This window comes from Acipenser ruthenus, chromosome 18 (genome assembly GCF_902713425.1).
Source record: "Acipenser ruthenus chromosome 18, fAciRut3.2 maternal haplotype, whole genome shotgun sequence".
Classification (NCBI taxonomy): Eukaryota; Metazoa; Chordata; class Actinopteri; order Acipenseriformes; family Acipenseridae; genus Acipenser; species Acipenser ruthenus.
Window position 1 is genome coordinate 2,231,557 of NC_081206.1, and position 21,245 is coordinate 2,252,801.

At 42.6% G+C, this 21,245-nt stretch overlaps 3 protein-coding genes across 5 annotated transcripts; 2 read left to right on the forward strand and 1 right to left on the reverse strand.

The window, feature by feature from the left end:
- Positions 1-860: 860 nt before the first annotated feature.
- On the forward strand, positions 861-5,691 carry LOC117962444 (aurora kinase C-like). Its single transcript, XM_034905412.2, has 9 exons — positions 861-1,085; positions 1,752-1,812; positions 2,220-2,517; positions 2,823-2,859; positions 3,537-3,728; positions 3,875-4,013; positions 4,122-4,270; positions 4,520-4,694; positions 4,935-5,691. The coding sequence occupies exons 2-9, from the start codon at positions 1,759-1,761 to the stop codon at positions 5,130-5,132; spliced, it is 1,242 nt and encodes a 413-aa protein (XP_034761303.2). The 5' UTR covers positions 861-1,085; positions 1,752-1,758; the 3' UTR covers positions 5,133-5,691.
- A 2,562-nt stretch (positions 5,692-8,253) lies between these two features.
- Positions 8,254-12,871, forward strand: LOC117420884 (aurora kinase B-like). 3 transcript variants are annotated; one of them, XM_058990766.1, is made up of 9 exons: positions 8,254-8,495; positions 9,167-9,227; positions 9,675-9,933; positions 10,295-10,331; positions 10,443-10,634; positions 10,783-10,921; positions 11,031-11,179; positions 11,691-11,865; positions 12,115-12,871. In XM_058990766.1, exons 2-9 carry the CDS (start codon positions 9,174-9,176, stop codon positions 12,310-12,312), a joined length of 1,203 nt encoding a protein of 400 aa, XP_058846749.1. In that variant the 5' UTR covers positions 8,254-8,495; positions 9,167-9,173; the 3' UTR covers positions 12,313-12,871. The 3 variants fall into 3 exon arrangements, with proteins under 3 accessions (XP_058846749.1, XP_058846750.1, XP_058846748.1); XM_058990767.1 differs by having other exon boundaries at positions 9,681-9,933; XM_058990765.1 differs by having other exon boundaries at positions 8,255-8,495; positions 9,636-9,933.
- Positions 12,872-14,098: 1,227 nt separating this feature from the next.
- Positions 14,099-20,126, reverse strand: LOC117964404 (uncharacterized). Its single transcript, XM_034907744.2, has 3 exons — positions 19,195-20,126; positions 16,785-16,960; positions 14,099-15,272 (listed from the first exon to the last, which is right to left on the reverse strand). Exons 1-3 carry the CDS (start codon positions 19,873-19,875, stop codon positions 15,056-15,058), a joined length of 1,074 nt encoding a protein of 357 aa, XP_034763635.2. The 5' UTR covers positions 19,876-20,126; the 3' UTR covers positions 14,099-15,055.
- Between the last annotated feature and the right edge of the window lie 1,119 nt (positions 20,127-21,245).

Here is a 21,245-nt window from a genome sequence, read left to right on the forward strand (position 1 = left end):
TGATACAGTATCTAATCCCATTCACACCCCCAGCAATCTAGAGGGCAAATAAATACAGTCGTGTACAGCAAAGCTCTGGACAGACTTTCAAAAGAAGCTGGCAGGAAACAGCCTCATCAGGACTGAAATGAAGAAATATAACATGATGTGGGTTTGGAAAGACAGAGAAGAGGAGATTTGCAATCATCGCTGCAGTGACAAAGGTTAATCCACCACAATGACAAAACAAATATAAAAACAAAATGCCTTGAGAAGATGTGGATACCATTACAGGCATGTCAAGTCACACTTAACAGCTTAACAGTTGGTTTACCTCTTTAAATATATATATATATATATATATATATATATATATATATATATATATATATATATATATATATATATATATATAGGATGAGTTAATCAGAGCCTGGAGTAAGCCCTTTGGGAACATGTCCCAATGCATTTGAATGGAGCATTCCCAAGTCCCACTCACTGTTTGACTGTTCTGACCTTGTATATCAGCTCAGAGGTTGAGGGAATGTGGACTCTGGGAGGCTCCCTCTGATCTGCCCGAATGATTGACTGCGATTCACCTTAGTAGCCTAAAGTTTAATCTGTAAAGGTTAAAAAAGGGGTGTGTGGTTTCCATACAAAAAAATAAAAATAAAAACGACTTTCCAAATACGAAATGACCCCCCAACCCCCAACAGATGTATACCATTTGGCAACGAGTAGGGGTCGCTGTCTGAAAACATGTCTATTCACTCCCCCTGCGTGCGTCAGTGAACCATCCCCTGGCCAATGATAAGCGGAGTCAAAGCTCGGCTGCAGCCAATCAGAGCGTGGAGCGGTTTAAAGGTATTTAAAACAGGGAGATTTGAATTTAAACCGGTAGTACTCAAGGGAGTAACATGATGCAGTGCTCTTCAGCGTCGCAACAGCAAGAGAAAACTCTGTGAAAACTAAATATTACTCTTCGACACATGTGTAGGATGTCCTGTTAGAGGTTTGATGTGGCGACGATCACACACACAAGAACACTGAGCCGCGGAAACAGCGGGGGGATTACAATACAGCAGTTTGGCCTAAAAGAAACAGTGGTATGTGTTGTGATTTATATTACGCCATTGTACAGTATTCTAATAATATTGTGCCTCTCAAGTGTCTGTGCGGGTCTCGGGGCTCTTAGTTAGTTTTTTGTAGTGTTTGTTGACAGACATATATCTTGTATAAAAGTGTGCGTTGACCGTACTGTGTCTAGTTCTCTTGGCTATGCAATTGGAATAATACGATCATCTGTGTAAACGTTAAAACTTGCTCGTGGGATTTAATATAACAACACAGCTTTATTATTATTATTATTATTATTATTATTATTATTATTATTATTATTGGTGAAAATATTTGTCTGATATAGTCATCTTAATCATTACGTTTATAATCCGCCATTTTATGGAAACCAGGAAGGTTAATCACCGTAGCATTTTAAGGAAACCCTAACGTCATAATCAAATCAACAAACACATGACAAATACATCGTTTATGTTTATTGTAACTTTTGTTTAGTTGTGTATGAGCTGCCCAGTATGTATATCGTGATCTTAATATTTTTAAATTACACCGGTTGTGTGGGTAATACATGACTACAGCACCGGGTTTTATTAGGATCCTGCAAACTACCTTGTTTCGTACAATCACTCGCACCCACTGTCTTAAGATATGTACTCGTGGCTGTACACCTAATGTGTTACTGTCTGTTTTTAAAGAGCAACAATGGATTCAACTAAGGGTTTGAAGACGACACCCCTCGCTGGATATCTAAAGAAGGTGAATTAAAAATGAAATGATTTGAGGGCCTTAACTTCCAGTTCTATGTTCTGTGCACATTGTCGGTTTATTACGTATTTGCAATGTCATTATTATACAGACTTTATAATTGATGTGCAGAGTGTGGTAGCCAGACTCTACTTGTTTCCCTCTGACTACAAGACTACAGACATAAATTGGTCACCAAGTCCAGGTGATGGGTGCCACTTTAGGAGCAAGTTGGTTGCTCCTGTATTCAACTGCTTAAGATACAACAGCACATTATGATACTAAAGTGATACTAAAACAGTCCTGGTTAATCTATGCTGTTGATGACTGCAACAGCATGCTTATATTTTAGATGTTTTGTAAACACATTGTCTCATATTTCTATTCAGTAGTCTAACACGCTACTGTGTTTCCTGAAGTCAACAGGGGAGGGACCCAAACGTGTGCCCGTGTCTCAGAAACAGGTGCCTGGCAGTGCCACCCCAACCCAGCGGGTTCTCAGCACCGCAAACGGACCTCAGCGTGTCCTGAGGCCACCCGCCCAGCAGAAACCAGGCCCCCAAAAGCAGCCACTATTCCAGACTCCGTTAAACAAGAACACAGCGTCCAACCAGAATGTACCACCAAAACCAGAGAGCCAGCCAGCGAGCCAACCACAGCCCAAAGTTCAGGAGCCCAGCCAAGCAACAGAGCTGCCCAATCAGGGGCAGGCTGCTGGTGAGCTGCTTGTCCTTTTCTTTCCAACGTTCCTCACTGTCACAAGGGGCGGCGGGGTCATTTCTTAGACATTCATTATTTAAATAACAACAGCTACGTTACAGAGACTCGCATTGCACTCTCGTGAGTGTGTGTCGGCTCAGGACTGTGTATTTGCTCTATTGGTAAAATAACTATTACAATAAAGGTACCTAACCTGTGTCACCAATAGCAACGTTTTGGCTGTGCAGAAAAGCATTGTCATGGACCCAGATCCATTTTTTTCCTTTGCTTTGTTTTTATAATGTGTGTTTTTGTTTATGCAGATAAACCTCCAGCAAAGGAATATACATCAATGGACAAGTAAGTACCACATGCGATCTGGTTATTTATGGGGGCTCTGACAGTTTGGCAGAGCTGTCATTACTACATTCATAGTTCACTACCGAGTGTCGCTCACATGCTAGCAGATCTGGACTAATGCAGTTGACAATATCCTGGCAGCACTGAGTAGAGCTGTAGGGCCATGCACTTTAAGTTATTATTATTATTATTATTATTATTATTTGTTTATTTAGCAGACGCCTTTATCCAAGGTGACTTACAGAGACTAGGGTGTGTGAACTATACATCAGCTGCAGAGTCACTTAAAACAATGTCTCGTCCAAAAGACGGAGCACAAGCAAGTGACTTGCTCAAGTGAGTCAGCCGGCATTTGAACCAGAGACCTCGTGGTCTGTATCCCTTTTCTGTATCCACTGCATCACACAGCCTCCTTCTCTTGGGAATGTATGCATTACTTTCTGTGGGTCAAAACAGTGCTGCAATGATGCACACAATAGAATGGGGTCGGTGGACAAAATTGTTAATCTTTTTAAATGAGTTACCTGCAGGAACATAATCCTATCCCACTCTGCTACACCCTGACTCGGCCAGTATTCCCGAACTCTCAGTATTTCTAAAACTGTAGTTCTAACAGACGTGAGCTTGTAATATCCGTGTCAAAGTTGTGAACTGAAAATCTATCTGCTCTGCTTTAGGAAACGGTGGAGCCTGGAAAACTTTGACATTGGTCGTCCTTTAGGAAAAGGAAAGTTTGGGAACGTTTACCTGGCCCGAGAACGACAGTCCAAGTTTATCCTGGCACTGAAAGTGCTGTTTAAAACCCAGCTGGAGAAGGCAGGTGTGGAGCACCAACTGAGGCGAGAGGTGGAAATCCAGTCCCATCTCAGGTAGGGTTGCAGCTAATTTAATACATGCTGAACTCTTCCTTATGAGATGTCATCTGGTGAACTGAATGGTGTTATAAATCAGACGTTATTAAAATGTGGAGGTTACGTGTTCTGCTCTTCAAATGAACTGTTTCTTTCTGTTTCAGGCATCCGAATATCCTGAGGCTATATGGCTATTTCCATGACTCCTCCAGAGTGTACCTGATCTTGGAATATGCTCCCAAGGGTGAATTGTACAGCGAGCTGCAGCGATGTGGCAAATTCAACGAACAAAGAAGCGCTACTGTAAGAATCTAACCATTCTCAATTAGGTGCTAGAAATCAAACTGGGGCTTTTGGTGCAGAAACCGCTTTTGAGAATGAAATTCTAATTTAATTTTCTTCTGTTTTCAGTATATTACTGAGCTGTCGGATGCTCTTCTGTACTGTCATTCTAAGAAGGTGATCCACAGGGACATCAAGCCAGAGAATCTTCTGCTAGGGGCCAGTGGGGAGCTGAAAATTGCAGATTTTGGCTGGTCTGTGCATGCACCCTGTTCAAGGTATGTGCTATGGATGTCCAGTCTCCTCAAGATGGAGGCGTGCTGAGATTAAAACCAGGATATGTTCAGTGTAATGTGTGTTAAACTTTAACCACATGCATTCTTGTTGTGATAGATGAACACAGCATTCGTATTTGGGCTGTGCTGGGGAAAAAGCATTATAGGGTCTTGGTCAATCCTGATATCTGGGTGTGGTGGAGAGGTTGGTGGCTTCATGTGCCCCTGAGTGTTCCTGCTTGGTTTCTCCAGGAGGGCGACTCTGTGCGGGACTCTGGACTACCTGCCTCCTGAGATGATTGAAGGCAGGATGCATGATGAGAAGGTGGACCTGTGGAGCCTTGGAGTCCTCTGCTATGAGTTTCTGGTGGGGACCCCTCCCTTCGAAACCAAGAGCCACGAGGAAACTTACCGAAAGATTTCTAAAGTAAGTTTGATTGGGGAGCGGGGAGCTAATTTTTAATGAGACATACTTCTTTGAATCTGTTTTATGGGGAGAAGAGAATGCCACGTACATGACTAACAGAATTTCTAAATATTTATAATAAATGCAAATAAAATTTGTTAGCCAGTATGCCAGGTATTGTAGAGTGGCATTGTGCTTTTTGGTTATTGCTGTCTGTCACTGTACTCAAGTGGCATCTAAACTGGTATGTTTTCTTTTTAGGTTGATTTCAGTTACCCCCAGTTTGTTAGCGAGGGTTGCCGAGATTTGATCTCCAAGCTGTTGAAACACAACCCCAACCAGAGGCTGCCCCTGCCCGGCGTGCTCACCCACCCCTGGGTCGTAGCAAACTCCATGAAACAGCCGACTGCCCTGTTGAAGATCACACCTCCCACCCCACAGCCCAGCTCCAGCAAGTGAAGCAGCAGAGTGAAGACGAGGGCCTTCTCCTCCAAGATGCTGCTGACTCGAGACCGAGTGAACCACAGTGACCACTGTGTCCATTCCAGGCACATGACCTAGTATTCAAATTGATTCACTGCGCATGGCAAGCCACGCAAAGCAGACTCCTTCAGCACATGCGACACAACGAGGGGCAAGAATAAATAGAAAATTATATCTTGTTTAAAAAGACTTGTCATCACGGAGTCTCCTGTACTTGAATTTCATGTTGGGTTGAGCTGTTCTTTCCCTGACTTTATTTCTCTTTTATATGTATGTCTATCAATCCTGGTCTGCAAGACCTTTTGAGCAGTGCAATAGCCAGTTTGAGTGCCTGTGACTTATTTATGGAGCCCTGCTTGTGAGGGTTTGTGATTGTGCTCTGCAGAGTGGATGTGGCTGTATTACCAGGATCTTTTGTGAATATTTAGTTTTAAGATGATTATGAACCTTTTTATTTTTTATGTTGGTGTCGTACTACTGTTTCAATGTATTTAGGAGCCATTTCTTTAACAAGTTAATAAAATTAATAATATTGCTTGTGTTCTCCATTTAATTGGTTGGAATTGCAATGGATAAAGATGTTTACAATGCTGTGTGGTTGCTCGTTCTCTGGGATGGTCTGGTGGGGTAATAGGATTTCACATAATACTGCAAGGGTATAACATTGTATAGTGCAGTAAATGGGACTGGTGTTGCATTTTTTAGATGGGTTTTGGTTGGAATGGGAGGTTCTCTTTTCATCCCTGCTCTTTACACTAATAGTTTGAGTTTTGGGCATGTGTCTGTTCAGTTCAGAGTGGTGGAGAGAGGAGGCTTGGGTACAGCCTGCAGCACCTACCTGGCATGCAAAGGCGTGGCTCCTAACGATGGATTGCAGGTAAACAGGTTTATCTTTTATTGAATGATTGGTGAACAGACATGCTGCGATTGTCAAGTTCAAAGAGTTTTGGTCCTGTCTATGGAAACTTGCCATGTTCCCTTTTGAACTAAAATTCTGAAAGCATTCAACCTCTCGTGGTCTAGGAGTTGCTTAACTGCATTTATTGGTTTTAACAACCAAAGGGAGCAAATTACCCAAACTAGAACAGAAGTCCTTCTGCAGCTTACAGGTGACAGAACCTAGGCACAGTCTGATGTATCTATTTTCAATTTGCATCTGTATATTGAGGAGACTTCCATTCCAATGCTCCGCGCTGCAGGAATATGAATGTGAAATGTGCAGAAAGAGGTAGTGAATGGAATTGCACCATGCTGCTAGATTGTCCCTCTGTAACACCTTATCCACACTACCTTGCAATCAACACAACTGTTTGTGCTGGCTCTGTGGTCTTGGGGTTTGGCACGGTTGTTTATTGAGCACACTGCAGCCCAATGCAGTGTGTTTACCATTTGTAAATGTGCCTCAGCCCTGTCCAGGAAACCAGTGTGAGCACCATGCCATTTTCATGGCTGTGGACTCCACATCATTGTAATTTGCTTCCTTTCAGTCACCTTGTTGTACCTGGCATGTGTCTATCACAGGTGATGCATTTTAGAACTGAGTTTGTGAAATGTTTGCTGGGAAGAGAACCCAGTAAAGTAGTTGCAGGGTGCAGTGTTTTTTTTTTTTCTGTCATGCATACACTTTGAAAACACCAACCAAAAAAAATCCTCTTTAGAAACAGTCAAGAATGGATTCATTTGTTTTTAAACAAAAGTCATTTCTGCTATCCATAACGACAACACAGTACAAGTGAGAAAAACGAGCGGACCTTTGTCCTCTGAATATAAAATCCTGGACATTACATTAAAAGTGGCCTTCACACGAGCTTGGCTGTAAACCCGAGTCTCAAAACTTCTCTACAGAGTGCAGAGATATATTAACAAAGCCAGCCCAGCATCCCTTCAAAGCAGACTCACTTCAATTAACTTTTCAGGGGCAAGTTTGTAGAGAGATGGCTGGATTGTCTGTGTTGAAGAGACTCCTGGAAACCTGTTGTGTGCTTCAGCTGTTTTGTCTTTATAACATCCCTAAAAACAAGCATGTCATTAATAGTATTACAGTACTATGCTTAGTATTGTTATAAAGCTCAGCACTCTGTCTATATACTGATTGTGGGACATTATTGAGGCATTTCCCAGTGTAATCAGACAATGCAGTATCTAATCCCTTTCACACCCCCAAGCAATTTAGATTGCAAACAAATAGTCATGTACAGCAAAGCTCTGGACAGAATTTCAAAAGGTGGCAGGAAATAAAGCTTCGAGACTTTAATGAAGAAATATAACATGAAATCAGTTTGGAAAGACAGAGAAGGGATTTGCAATCAAAGCCTGGAAGTAACCCCTTTGGGAACACGTCCCAATGCATTTGAAGGGAGCATTCCCAAGTCTCTGTTTGAATGTTCTGGGTATATCAGTTCAGTTCAGGGGCTGAGGGAATGTGGACTCTGGGAGACTCCCTGAATGATTGACTGTGAGTCACTGTAGAAGCCTAAAGGTTAATCTCGTCGCCAGGAGCGAATGCCAGAATTGTGTATACTGCTGGGTGCGGGCTAGGAAACAACAAACTGCCAAAACATTATCAGCACAGTGACGGCGGATTTAATGAATATTGCTTAAGGGGAATGCACGTTCTCTCTTGGAAATATACATGCAGCTCTAGACTGTGTATCACAGTACTTTGTTTTCGTTTTTTATTATATTACTGTATACAAAAGTCTATAGTTTCTATACAAATAAAATAAAAAATACTTTCCAAATACGTTTATCTAACAGAATACGATTTAGATGGAAAAATGTTTGGTTTAAATATATATTTTTTCTGCTAGAGTACTACTACATCAAGCAATTAATGATTAATTACATTTAATAACACATAACTATAATGGTGGAGTAACGTGTATTTAAACTGATTACCCTATCCGGTACACGTTTTTACAGAGCATATTCAGCGTATGTTTCAGTAACAACTGAACCCACCCAATAGAGGATACCTACCATTTGGGGTCGCTGTCTGAAAACATGTCTATTCACTCCCCCTGCGTGCGTCAGTTAACCATCCCCTGGCCAATGATAAGCGGAGTCAAAGCTCGGCTGCAGCCAATCAGAGCGTGGAGCGGTTTAAAGGTATTTAAAAGCGGAGATTTGAATTTAAACAGATGTAGTCAAGGGAGTAAAACAAGACGCAGTGTCCCTCAACAGCAACAGAAAACTGTCAGAAATTTATATTACTCTTCGACACATGTATAATATGTCCTGTTAGAGGTTTGATGTGGCGACGATCACACACACAAGAACACTGAGCCGCGGAAACAGCGGGGGGATTACAATACAGCAGTTTGGCCTAAAGAAACAGTGGTATGTGTTGTGATTTATATTACGCCATTGTACAGTATTCTAATAATACTGTGCCTCTCAAGTGTCTGTGCGGGTCTCGGGGCTCTTAGTTAGTTTTTTGTAGTGTTTGTTGACAGACATATATCTTGTATAAAAGTGTGCGTTGACCGTACTGGGTCTAGTTCTCTTGGCTATGCAATTAATACGATAATCTGTGTAAAACGTTAAAACTTGATCGTGGGATTTAGGATTTTAATATAGCTACACAACAGTACTCGCCCTCCTTTCTGACTTGCCGGTATTCTTTGTGAAAATATGTAGCTGATGAAGTCAGTTAAATCTTTAATCCGCCATTTTATGGCAACTGGAAGCAGTTTAGGGAAATAGGAATTCCGAACGGCATGAAGTTTTTATAGGTTTAAAAAACCCAGCACATACTGCTACGTCACCGTATGATAAATATCTTGTTTATGTTACTTGTAACTTTTTGGTAAGTGTATGAGCTGCCCAGTATGTATAGTGTGATCTTAATATTTTTAAATTACACCGGTTGTGTGGGTAATACGTGATTACAGTACCGGGTTTTATTAGGATCCTGCAAACTACCTTGTTTCGTACAATCACTCGCGCCCACTGTCTTAAGATATGTACTCGTGGCTGTACACCTAATGTGTTACTGTCTGTTTTTAAAGAGCAACAATGGATTCAACTAAGGGTTTGAAGACGACACCCCTCGCTGGATATCTAAAGAAGGTGCGTTAAAAATGAAATGATTTGAGGGCCTTAACTTCCAGTTCTATGTTCTGTGCACATTGTCGGTTTATTACGTATTTGCAATGTAATTTATTATACAGACTTTATAATTGAAGTGCAGAGTGTGGTAGCCAGACTCTACTCGTTTCCCTCTGACTACAAGACTCCAGACATGAATTGGTCACTAAGTCCAGGTGATGGGTGCCACTTTAGGAGCAAGTTGGTTGCTCCCGTATTCAACTGCTTAAGATACAACAGCACATTATGATACTAAAGTGATACTAAAACAGTCCTGGTTAATCTATGCTGTTGATGACTGCAACAGCATGCTTATATTTTAGATGTTTTGTAAACACATTGTCTCATATTTCTATTCAGTAGTCTAACACGCTACTGTGTTTCCTGAAGTCAACAGGGGAGAGACCCAAACGTGTGCCCGTGTCTCAGAAACAGGTGCCTTCCAGTGCCACTCCAACCCAGCGGGTTCTCAGCACCGCAAACGGACCTCAGCGTGTCCTGAGGCCACCCGCCCAGCAGAAGCCAGGCCCCCAAAAGCAGCCACTATTCCAGACTCCGTTAAACAATAACACAGCATCCAACCAGAATGTACCACCAAAACCAGAGAGCCAGCCAGCGAGCCAACCACAGCCCAAAGTTCAGGAGCCCAGCAAAGCAACAGAGCTGCCCATTCAGGGGCAGGCTGCTGGTGAGCTGCTTGTCCTTTTCTTTCCAACGTTCCTCACTGCCACAAAGGGGCGGCGGGGTCATTTCTTACTGACATTCATTCACAAATCAATGAAATCTTGGAATTTGTAAAAAGTACTTTAAATTGTTTAAATAAAAAAAAAAAAGACTACATTGCCAAGAGTCATGTTGCACCTCTCATGTGTGCATGTTGGCATGATTTTTATTTTTTTTTAATTTGCATTATTGGTAAAATAACTATCTCAAAGGTACCTGTGCCACCAATAGTAAAATGATGGCTGTGCTGAAAAGCATTGTGATGGACCCAGAAGCCAGTTCTCTTCCCTTGCTTTGTTTTAGTAATGTGCTTTTTGTTTATGCAGATAAACCTCTGGCAGAGGAATATACATCAATGGACAAGTAAGTACCGCATGAGATCTGGTTATTTTTAAATTGGTTATCTGCAAGGACATTATCCTAACCAACACTTCTTGGTATTGAGAACTGAAAATCTATCTGCTCTGCTTTTAGGAAACGGTGGAGCCTGGAAAACTTTGACATTGGTCGTCCTTTAGGAAAAGGAAAGTTTGGGAACGTTTACCTGGCCCGAGAGCGACAGTCCAAGTTTATCCTGGCACTGAAAGTGCTGTTTAAAACCCAGCTGGAGAAGGCAGGTGTGGAGCGCCAACTGAGGCGAGAGGTGGAAATCCAGTCCCATCTCAGGTAGGGCTGCAGCTAATTTAATACATGCTGAACTCTTCCTTATGAGATGTCATCTGGTGAACTGAATGGTGTGTTATAAATCAGACGTTATTAAAATGTGGAGGTTACGTGTTCTGCTCTTCAAATGAACTGTTTCTTTCTGTTTCAGGCATCCGAATATCCTGAGGCTATATGGCTATTTCCATGACTCCTCCAGAGTGTACCTGATCTTGGAATATGCTCCCAAGGGTGAATTGTACAGCGAGCTGCAGCGATGTGGCAAATTCAACGAACAAAGAAGCGCTACTGTAAGAATCTAACCATTCTCAATTAGGTGCTAGAGATCAAACTGGGGCTTTTGGTGCAGAAACCGCTTTTGAGACTGAAATTCTAATTTTAATTTTCTTCTGTTTTCAGTATATTACTGAGCTGTCGGATGCCCTTCTGTACTGTCATTCTAAGAAGGTGATCCACAGGGACATCAAGCCAGAGAATCTTCTGCTAGGGGCCAGTGGGGAGCTGAAAATTGCAGATTTTGGCTGGTCTGTGCATGCACCCTCTTCAAGGTATGTGCTGTGGATGTCCAGTCTCCTCAGGCTGGAGGCTTGTGCTGAGATTAATACAAAATACTGGGTGTGAACTTTGTAGATGCTGTAAGCCAGAGCCCAGTCTTGATAACTATAGTATTCAGAATGGTATGACCCAGTTCTTGAACTGCATTTTTCCTGCTGTGTTGGCCACTTTGAAGTGAAGTGTTCTATAGTAGGCTATATCTGAGGATCCTGTACATCAGCTTGCATTGAGGAATATACTCCCTCTAGTGGTGTGAATGAATTTTCACAAAAGGTTCACTTCACAATTATGCACTTGCAAACTGTTACACACACACACTCCATATTGAACAAGACCTGCTGGATCAACTGCTTTCTAGTTCCTCTTGAGGTTTAATGAGGAAGTCTGCGCAGGATATGTTCAGTGTAATGTGTGTTAAACTGTAACCACATGCTTTTTAGATTCATCACATGGAAAGGTTATTGGCTTCTTGTGCCCCTGAGTGTTCCTGCTTGGTTTCTCCAGGAGGGCGACTCTGTGCGGGACTCTGGACTACCTGCCTCCTGAGATGATTGAAGGCAGGATGCATGATGAGAAGGTGGACCTGTGGAGCCTTGGAGTCCTCTGCTATGAGTTTCTGGTGGGGACCCCTCCCTTCGAAACCAAGAGCCATGAGGAAACGTACCGAAAGATTTCTAAAGTAAGAGTTTGATTGGGGGGGGGGGGCGGGAGCTAATTTAAATGAGCCATGCTTCTTTGAATCTGTTTTTATGGGGAGAAGAGAAATGCTTTGTACTTGACTGACTAACAGAACTTCTAAATATTTATAATAAATGCAAATAAAACTGTTAGCCAGTATGCCAAGTATTGTAGAGTGGCATTGTGCTTTTTGGTTATTGCTGTCTGTCACTGTGCTCAAGTGGCATCTAAACTGGTATTTTCTTTTTAGGTTGATTTCAGTTACCCCCAGTTTGTTAGCGAGGGTTGCCGAGATTTGATCTCCAAGCTGTTGAAACACAACCCCAACCAGAGGCTGCCCCTGCCCGGCGTGCTCACCCACCCCTGGGTCGTAGCAAACTCCACGAAACAGCCGACTGCCCTGTTGAAGATCACACCTCCCACCCCACAGCCCAGCTCCAGCAAGTGAAGCAGCAGAGTGAAGACGAGGGCCTTCTCCTCCAAGATGCTGCTGACTCGAGACCGAGTGAACCACAGTGACCACTGTGTCCATTCCAGGCACATGACCTAGTATTCAAATGGATTCACTGCGCATGGCAAGCCACGCAAAGCAGACTCCTTCAGCACATGCAAAACAACGAGGGGCAAGAATAAATAGAAAATGATATCTTGTTTTAAAAGACTTGTCATCACGGAGTCTCCTGTACTTGAATTTCATGTTGGGTTGAGCTGTTCTTTCCCTGACTTTATTTCTCTTTTATATGTATGTCTCTCAATCCTGGTCTGCAAGGCCTTTTGAGCAGTGCAATAGCCAGTTTGAGTGCTTATGACTTATTTATGGAGCCCTGCTTGTGAGGGTTTGTGATTGTGCTCTGCAGAGTGGATGTGGCTGTATTACCAGGATCTTTTGTAAATATTTAGTTTTAAGATGATTATGAACCTTTTTATTTTTTATGTTGGTGTCGTACTACTGTTTCAATGTATTTAGGAGCCATTTCTTTAACAAGTTAATAAAATTAATAATATTGCTTGTGTTCTCCATTTAATTGGTTGGAATTGCAATGGATAAAGATGTTTGCAATGCAGTGTGGTTGCTCGTTCTCTGGGATGGTCTGGTGGGGTAATACGATTTCACATGCAAGGGTATAACATTGCATAGTGCAGTAAATGGGACTGGTGTTGCATTGGGCAGCAGTGTGGAGTAGTGGTTAGGGCTCTGGACTCTTGACCGGAGGGTCATGGGTTCAATCCCCGGTGGGGACACTGCTGCTGTACCCTTGAGCAAGGTACTTTACCTAGATTGCTCCAGTAAAAACCCAACTGTATAAATGGGTAATTGTATGTAAAAATAATGTGATATCTTGTAAGTCGCCCTGGATAAGGGCGTCTGCTAAGAAAGAAATTATTATTATTATTATTATTATTATTTTTTAGATGGGTTTTGGTTGGAATGGGAGGTTCTCTTTTCATCCCTGCTCTTTACACTAATAGTCTGAGTTTTGGGCATGTGTCTGTTCAGTTCAGAGTGGTGGAGAGAGGAGGCTTGGGTACAGGCTGCAGCACCTACCTGGCATGCAAAGGTGTGGCTCCTAACGATGGATTGCAGTTAAACAGGTTTATCTTTTATTGAATGATTGGTGAACAGACATGCTTCGATTGTCAAGTTCAAAGAGCCGTGGAGATTTACATTGCATGGCAGGCCTGTAACTGTTTTGGTCCTCTGTCTATGGAAACTTGCCATGTTCCTTTTTTAAGCTAATATTTTGAAAGCATTCGGTCTCATGATCAGGTAGTTGCGTAACTGCGACATGACAATAATAATAGTAGGGTCAAGGTAACCTGCGTGGTTAATAAAATCCTGCAGATATAAACACCGATCTGGACGCAACTGATTTCTTTGTCTATGCATAGTAAATATGATGTGCCGTCTGCTGTTCAGTTTTGACATCCTTTCAGAACGGATGTGTTTCCACCTCGGCAGTTGTGTGATCTTGAAATCTCTTGCAGAGACGTGAGCCTGGCTCTGGTGATGCTATTCTGCACATCCCAGAGACGGTATGTGAATCTGAGTAAAGCGGTGACCGGAATGGAATTCATTATGTACCCGGAACTATGATCCAATAGAAAAATAAAGCTTTTTCAAGTAACTTATTTTCATGTGAAAATTCAATTGAAATGTAGTATTTAGTTCAGCGGATAATAAAATATAGTGCAACTAATAAACATGCTTCTACCAAAAAAGACATTCAAATAAATTCACAGTTGTGATTTTCTTTTAATAATTATCATCTCTATTACTGTATATGGCTTTAGGACAACAAATACAGACTGAAAAACAAGATGTCTCCTTAGCAATTCAGGATGCTAGCCTTTAGCTTTTATATATATAGAAAAAAGCCTTTTCCATCTCTCATCTTAGCTTACTGGCAGGAGACATGGCTTCTGTGGGCTTTCCTGTCTTAAAACATAAATATTCCCAGAGATTTTGGCGCTGGTATCGGATTCAGACTACTACCCCACTGTTAAATAATTAAAGTGTTCTAACACCCCATTTAAAAGTGTGGGCTTGAGTGTGTTTCATTGCAGAGGCTGGGGTAGATTCATATGATTGTAAATGCTTCTTTCCTTTTGCAGTCTGTTCCAGATGGCTTTCAGCAAGCAACTGAGGTATGGCATCTTTCAGGTCTCTTTCCCCTGTGCAGAGTCAAGGACCGGATTCATCGGTTGCTGTGTAGGGGGAGAGCAGTAAGCGGTCCTATTGTAAACGCTGCAGGGTTGCTATTTGCTTGCTGTGTTTTAAATGTATTGTATTCCCCCACCTGTTGACCACAGCTCACTCCTGTCTGTAAACCGAGGATGCCATTGTATTTACTGATGAAGGACACCTGATGTACAGCAGTAACGGACTGGGCAGCTGGGGGTAAAACACCTTTTGAAATGACATGGGTAACTTGTAATTCAAACTCCACTAATAAGTACTATTCAAAAGCAGTTATGACGGCAGATTCTCTTTAGCTTGGTGGTTAAGCCCTACCTTTTTAAAAATAATGAGAGCAGAAAAAGTCCAACTGAGAGTTTGTGGCGAGTTGCTTTTACAGGCTGGGCCAGGAACAAACTCCCAGCAGCACCACTTTAGCTTGAGCAGCTGTGATGACATCACGCCCAGAATGCAGTGCAGCAACAGCAACTGTGGAGCCCAGGTGGGTATGTATTCAGGGGCTGGAGACGGGGGGCTTGAAAAGACCCACTTTTCGGAAGTAGCGCACAATGAAGGGCACCGAGACCAGCGTGATGCTGATGCGGACTGGGGCAAATAATTTGTGAACGGCGTAGGCCAGCACGAACGTACTGGTGCCGGCAGCAATCTTGGACTGGACCATGGCCTCGCTGAATCCCACCTTGAAGAGCAGAGCTGTCATGTCAATGCCACTGTGAAGAGAAGAGCAGGGATTGCATTGCAGTCACAGCTGAGCTAAATTCAACAACAAGCCAGGGAGTGGCACAACCTAGAGTGTCTACTACCCTATTCGCACTGCAAAACTAACCTGTGATCAACGTCTGCCGAAACTGCGTGATTGCCAATGAGAATCACATTTCAATATGCAATGAAGCGCATTATTGAGGCAGTGTGAACAGGGTGTAGATGGTAAAATCCTGTTTCTATCCCAGCAGAGGAACAGTTAACTAGTATTGAGAAAGCAACATGGGATTCATGACAAACCCAGATCTATGTTTTGACCTCGGTCACATGCTGCTTTTAGTATTTTTCCCCTCTATATGTTATGCATGACTAAGGGGACTCTGCAACAATGAGAATCACTGTTCTGACAAACACGACTGAGGCAATGTGATGTTCCTGTCAACATCATGTGCGTCACGATCCATGAGTTTCACTGGATACTGGCTTAGTGTCTCAGATTCTGATAACGAGAATGATGAATCCCTTTGTATCTTTATTTCAATGTTATTTATATAGTATCTTTCTTTGTAAAGGTTCTTCAATGCATCCATATGCATGCTTTCTGCTGTGTAAGAACGAATCACTTTGATCCAAATTCATTAGCTTAGAAAGAAGATACTGCACCTGCCCGGTTGCTAAGCGACCCCCCCCCCCCCCCCCCCCGAGCTCCAGTTCAATGTTCACCTTTCCCCTCTCACTCACATCTAATCTTCAGAAGCTCAGTTACTTGCCAGTCCGTTATTTACTTTGTGAGCTGGTAAAACCGAAAGTAGCGTGTCACCTTGAAACGGCAGAAGAGCGCCGATTAAAAGGCAAAGGTGTTAGAGTGGAAGACAAACACCACAGTTATACAAGTAAACAGGGCCTCACATTCCCAATGGCAGGCTGGCATTTCACCACTAAAGAATATCGCTTTACCAGCGCACATCAAACATGTGCAAAACACAGCATGAGCAAGCACTGCTCTGACAGAGCCGCACATTATTAGTTAATGTGTTAAGCAAGTCAGTTACAGAACAGTTCCAGGTATGCAGGGTGGGGCCAAAACGACGCGCCCCAGGCAACTGTGTGAAGCTAACCAGTACTAATCCGTACCCTTTTCTTTCTGTTACATCCAGTGACTCTGCATGCTGTTCCCTGGAGCTGGCATGAGCTCAGCACAGCCTGGGCACCTGCTGTTCATGCTGGGTATTGTGTAATATGCGTATGAATGTATTACTGTATCATAGCATTAAAAAAGAACAGGAATAGATTTATATCTTAAGGAGCTAGTTCATTTAAAAAGCATTCATCAGTCACAATATATTGGGGAATTACCAGCAAATCTAGTAGGTTTCTATAGACACAGGCACAACTTGCTGGCTATGTTGTGGACCAGCTGTAATGTTCCTACATGCATGCAAGTCACTGTGCTGTTGTTTATATTTCAATGGTAATGACCACGCTGCCTTCATGCTGTGTGTGTGGTTTCAGCTGCTCACCTGGAAATGGCCAGGTAAACTATCCCCAGCGACATCAAGGAGATTCCGATGTGGAACGAGACTCCGACCGCTCCGTATTCCTTGAAGACCTTCTTCAGCTGCTGGGATTTGCTGGGTTTCCTGTTTTCCTCTCTTTCCTGTTCTGCGGCACCCACTCTGGAATCACTGCTCTCCGCCTGCTCCAGAGAGACAGGAGGCAAAGACTGTCAGGATTGCAGAGCGCTGCCTAATATTGAAGCAGGAACTGAACTTCATCATTATGGAAGCTAGCTCGTGTTTCACACTTCTACAATCAGTGCTGCCCACAGAAGCTGATATTTGAACTAAAAGGTTGGAATCTTTTTAAAACTATTATTAGAACCGGGTCAGACAAAAAAGAGTTAAAGTGAAGACACAGGAAACAGGAAATGAGATAAGCGAAGCCTGGTTTAAAATTAGAATAAACCACATATGAACTCATCACCAGAGCTCTGACGCTGTGCTCCACCTCCAAGGATTACTCATCGCAACAAACCCAGTCTTACTAAACATTTACAACAAGGCAGGAGATTTTCCTTTTGTGCGACTGTCCGAACATCTGCTGCACTCAACAGCTGTATGGGTCACATGTGTGTGAGAGAGAGAGAGAGAGGCTGTGCCAGATATAGAACGGGGGTATCAAGTATCTAAAGGGTATTGGGAGGGAGATGCGTCGTATTTAGTTGTGTTATCTTATTTAAAGTCATTTAAAAGTAGGAGTTATTTTCCCTTTTGATACATTAAAGAAAGCCTGATATTCATTACAGTTTTACATTTTGTAAAGAAGACAAAAGCCAAGAATTAAAAATATCAAGTGCTTTTTATGGCTGTATTAACATAGGCTACAGGTGGGCATTGATCACTGATAAACTTTAATAACAACACTTTTCCAGAAATGCAATTCAAATTGCTCCAGTTTTGAACAATGCCCCCCACCCCAGTCTCTTGGAAAGCTGCTACAGCACAGTGCTGTTGTGCAGATGGTCTTGCACATGCTGTCCAGACTTTAGAGAAGTCAGGTAAATGATTAACTATCGGTTACTGCTCAGGTTAACCAGGTGACTGGGGTCTTTTTCATCATCTACACAGTGCAAAGTGTGCAGATTTCCTTTCATATGTTCTGTAACTCATCAAAACAGAAGAGTCTTTAAATCATTGGGAGAACAGGACTTACATATTTAAATTATAACGAGCAAAAAGTGAGGTCGCTTAGTCTGTGCTAATGGTAAATACCACAGCAGAGCTGTGCTGTCTGCAGAATAAAGCAAGCATGTCTCAAATAGTTGGCCTTTAGTTGCAAGCACTTTCTAACCTTGTGGTGAGGATTACTGCATACAGCAGTGAAGGGTTTCATTGCATTTATTTATTTATTTTAGATATTGGGTTTGTTTTGGTTTTGTGATTACTGCATACAGCACGGTAGGGGTTGGCAAGAAAGAAAGACATAGGTTATAGAAATATTTCTAATAATCCAAAGGGCGGTTTCCTGTGTGACTATCTTTGACACGCCTGTGAAAGGCTGTTCTTATGTAATGATACCATTGTATACAAATATAAACAAAATACTGAGCCAGACCGATACAAAAAAACAAGCACCGTACATGATGCCAACTCGCCTTTTGCCAAGGCAGCAGTCATGAGCTACAGACCGCACTGTACTTGGTTCATTGTGCACAGTATGCGTGGCCTGGGAAAAGCCGTGCCAGACCGCGGCTATTGTTTTTAATTGCATGCACAAGCTCTGAGCAGGTTTCATAGATTCAGCACTGTCTCGTGCTGCGGTTTAACAACACATGGTCACGCTGGGCTGTTCCACCCACGACCACGATCACGTACTTTATATTAGTCTACACGCATGCATCCTCTTATTATTACTAAATATCCTTGCTGCGCAACAAAATACTGAGTAGTGTGATTGGGTTGCTTGTAATAACGACAGCAGTGCATTATTCTTATTGTTGTTTTACAAAATTAATCTAAAAATATAATTAAAGTGGATAAGCTATTCAAAATAAAAAATGTTACATATTTTATTTAACGCGGATTAATGTCTGACAAATCTACCATCAACAAGTTACATAAACGCGTACAAACTATAGGTTATCACAGGGGGCTCGTTGCGTTGTGAGGGAGACAACGTCACATACTAACCCCGAGCACTTTGAAACGCTAACATGCATGATTAAGCACTCTTCAATTATGTCAAGGAAAATAGTTTTTAGTTTTCCTTATTTTTTTAAACATGATTCAATAACACTTGATTTTCTATACCCACAATACAACACTATATGATATATTACAGGTAAGAAAACACACACACACACACACACACACATTGAAACCAGCTCGACATCACGATAACAATGTTGCATCCAAACTAGAAGAAACGTGCCTTGATTGATCTTGAACCTTGGTCGGCGGTTGTTTTTATCTCTTGTTGGCTGGCGGATGAAGTACAGAAACACGCCCGCATTTGGAGCCTCCCTGCCACTGGAGTGAAAAGATAAAGGCGCCTGTTCTTGGAGCTCAGCGCCGGCGACAGATCAGCGCCTCCGAACCGGTTACACCCCGCAGCTCCGGCAGGAGAAAGCGCCCAGAGAATCGGCAACCCCTTCGCTTTATTACCGTGGAACTGGCGGCTCGGCAGCCCCGCTGCGGTCTCATTAAACACGTTTCCCGCTGCGGACAAACTTTCTTCCCAAGGCAGAGGATTAATCCAGTTTGCATATTTGCTCTTGTAATCCTCGGAAGTCGGATCTGTTTTAAATAGCATCGCCTTGCCTGCCCCTTCGGTATTCGGTAAAACAGTCCACGGTAATGGACTGCGAATACTTTTCGCGTTTGTAGCTTCCCAACCACCCTGCCGTGCATTAATCCCAGGGAAAGCTGGCTTTGCAGAATTATGCAATGGTCGGGTAGCAGCAGCATTGACCTGCTTTCTTGTTCTCGTACTACGGTTAGTACTAGCACCTGGATTTCCAAGAATGTTACACCCCAAAATATTCACCGACGCACCAACAGTGCTCGCTTGTTGTAGCTGCACCGGTAACCGAACCCCTCTTGATCGAAGCATGATCCAGCTCTCCGCTTTCTTTCTGCGAACTGTACCCGGGTCTGCTAATCGTTATGCTGTCTCCACGGCGTCTGTCTTTGCTTGCACGACAGCGGTGAGACAATAAGAAACCCGTCAACTTTTTCCCTGCTCTAGTTTACTTGCACTCTCGCTTGTTATGCTATCGACCCGCTCCGGCAAAGCACCGTGTGATTCATCTGTTTACAGAGCTAGCTTGACATTACAAGAGACCCGCTGGCCAATGGGATCGGAAGCCACGCCTCCTAGTTTACTTAGATAACAAACAAATTAGAGACCCAAACAGGCGGGTGACGTCAGGAATTTCATAACGTGGCGTGAGCTGCAGGACTGATACAGGTGGTTCAGGGTTATGAAGCATTGTAATGGTGGATTTATATTAGATATTTGACCTCCTATATTTGAGACTCTTGCAGTTTTAAAATAAAGCCATTTTCTTTGCCACTATTTTACTTCTTCAAGCTTGTTCACGACAGTTTTGTGTAAACCTGACAGGATCCTTGTTCTAGCTGCATGAGTTGATTTAGTTATATCAGAGAACCCCGTGTTATATGAGAGATCCTGTAACACTTTGTATCTCAATAATCAATTCCTTTACATGCACATTATCATTTGCAGTTCTTTTAAACCAAAAGTCATGCCTAACATATTGGAAACTTATCTGCTTGAGCCTTTTTCCGTGCATTCATTTGGTATTCACTACAGCGCTTCACAAGCTGCTTGCATTTTACTCGCTGTATTTCACAGAGAATTGTCTAGAAAACACCTAGAACTGACTGCGTCACTCTGTCTCCTATCTGTCTTTAAAAAACCCAGACACTCTGACTGATAATCTGTAAGCTTAACACACACGATTCAATTGTTAACATGTGGGGATAAATAACTTGTAATAATGTTTAGCAGAATTGATATGGTGCTCATAAGTGTATCAGGGTGTGTTTGCATTACTGAAAATGAGGGATCTGTCAAGCATTAGGAGTTTAGTGCTGTCCACGCTGGTGTCTCTTAAACACTGACGCTCAGGTACACTGGAAAGCTGCTTCATGATTGATGCTAGCCTTTGCGCTATCCCAGTATGACACCTGTAACATGTCTCTTCTTCCCGTTGCTATAGCAACTGTTCTCTCTGCTTCCAAAGAGCAGTGAAACGCTTTTGAAAGGTGATAACGAGGCTTCACAGAAATAAGAAAGCTGAACAAAAAACCGAGGCTTGTTTCTTTGAAATGTCTGTGAGCTTCTGTACATGCTGCTGACATGTGTACAAGCTTACATATTTCCTGTTCTACACATCAAGACTACCCGCCCGCTAGACATCTCAAATACACAACGTTAGGGTGCTGAGCTCAGAGCTA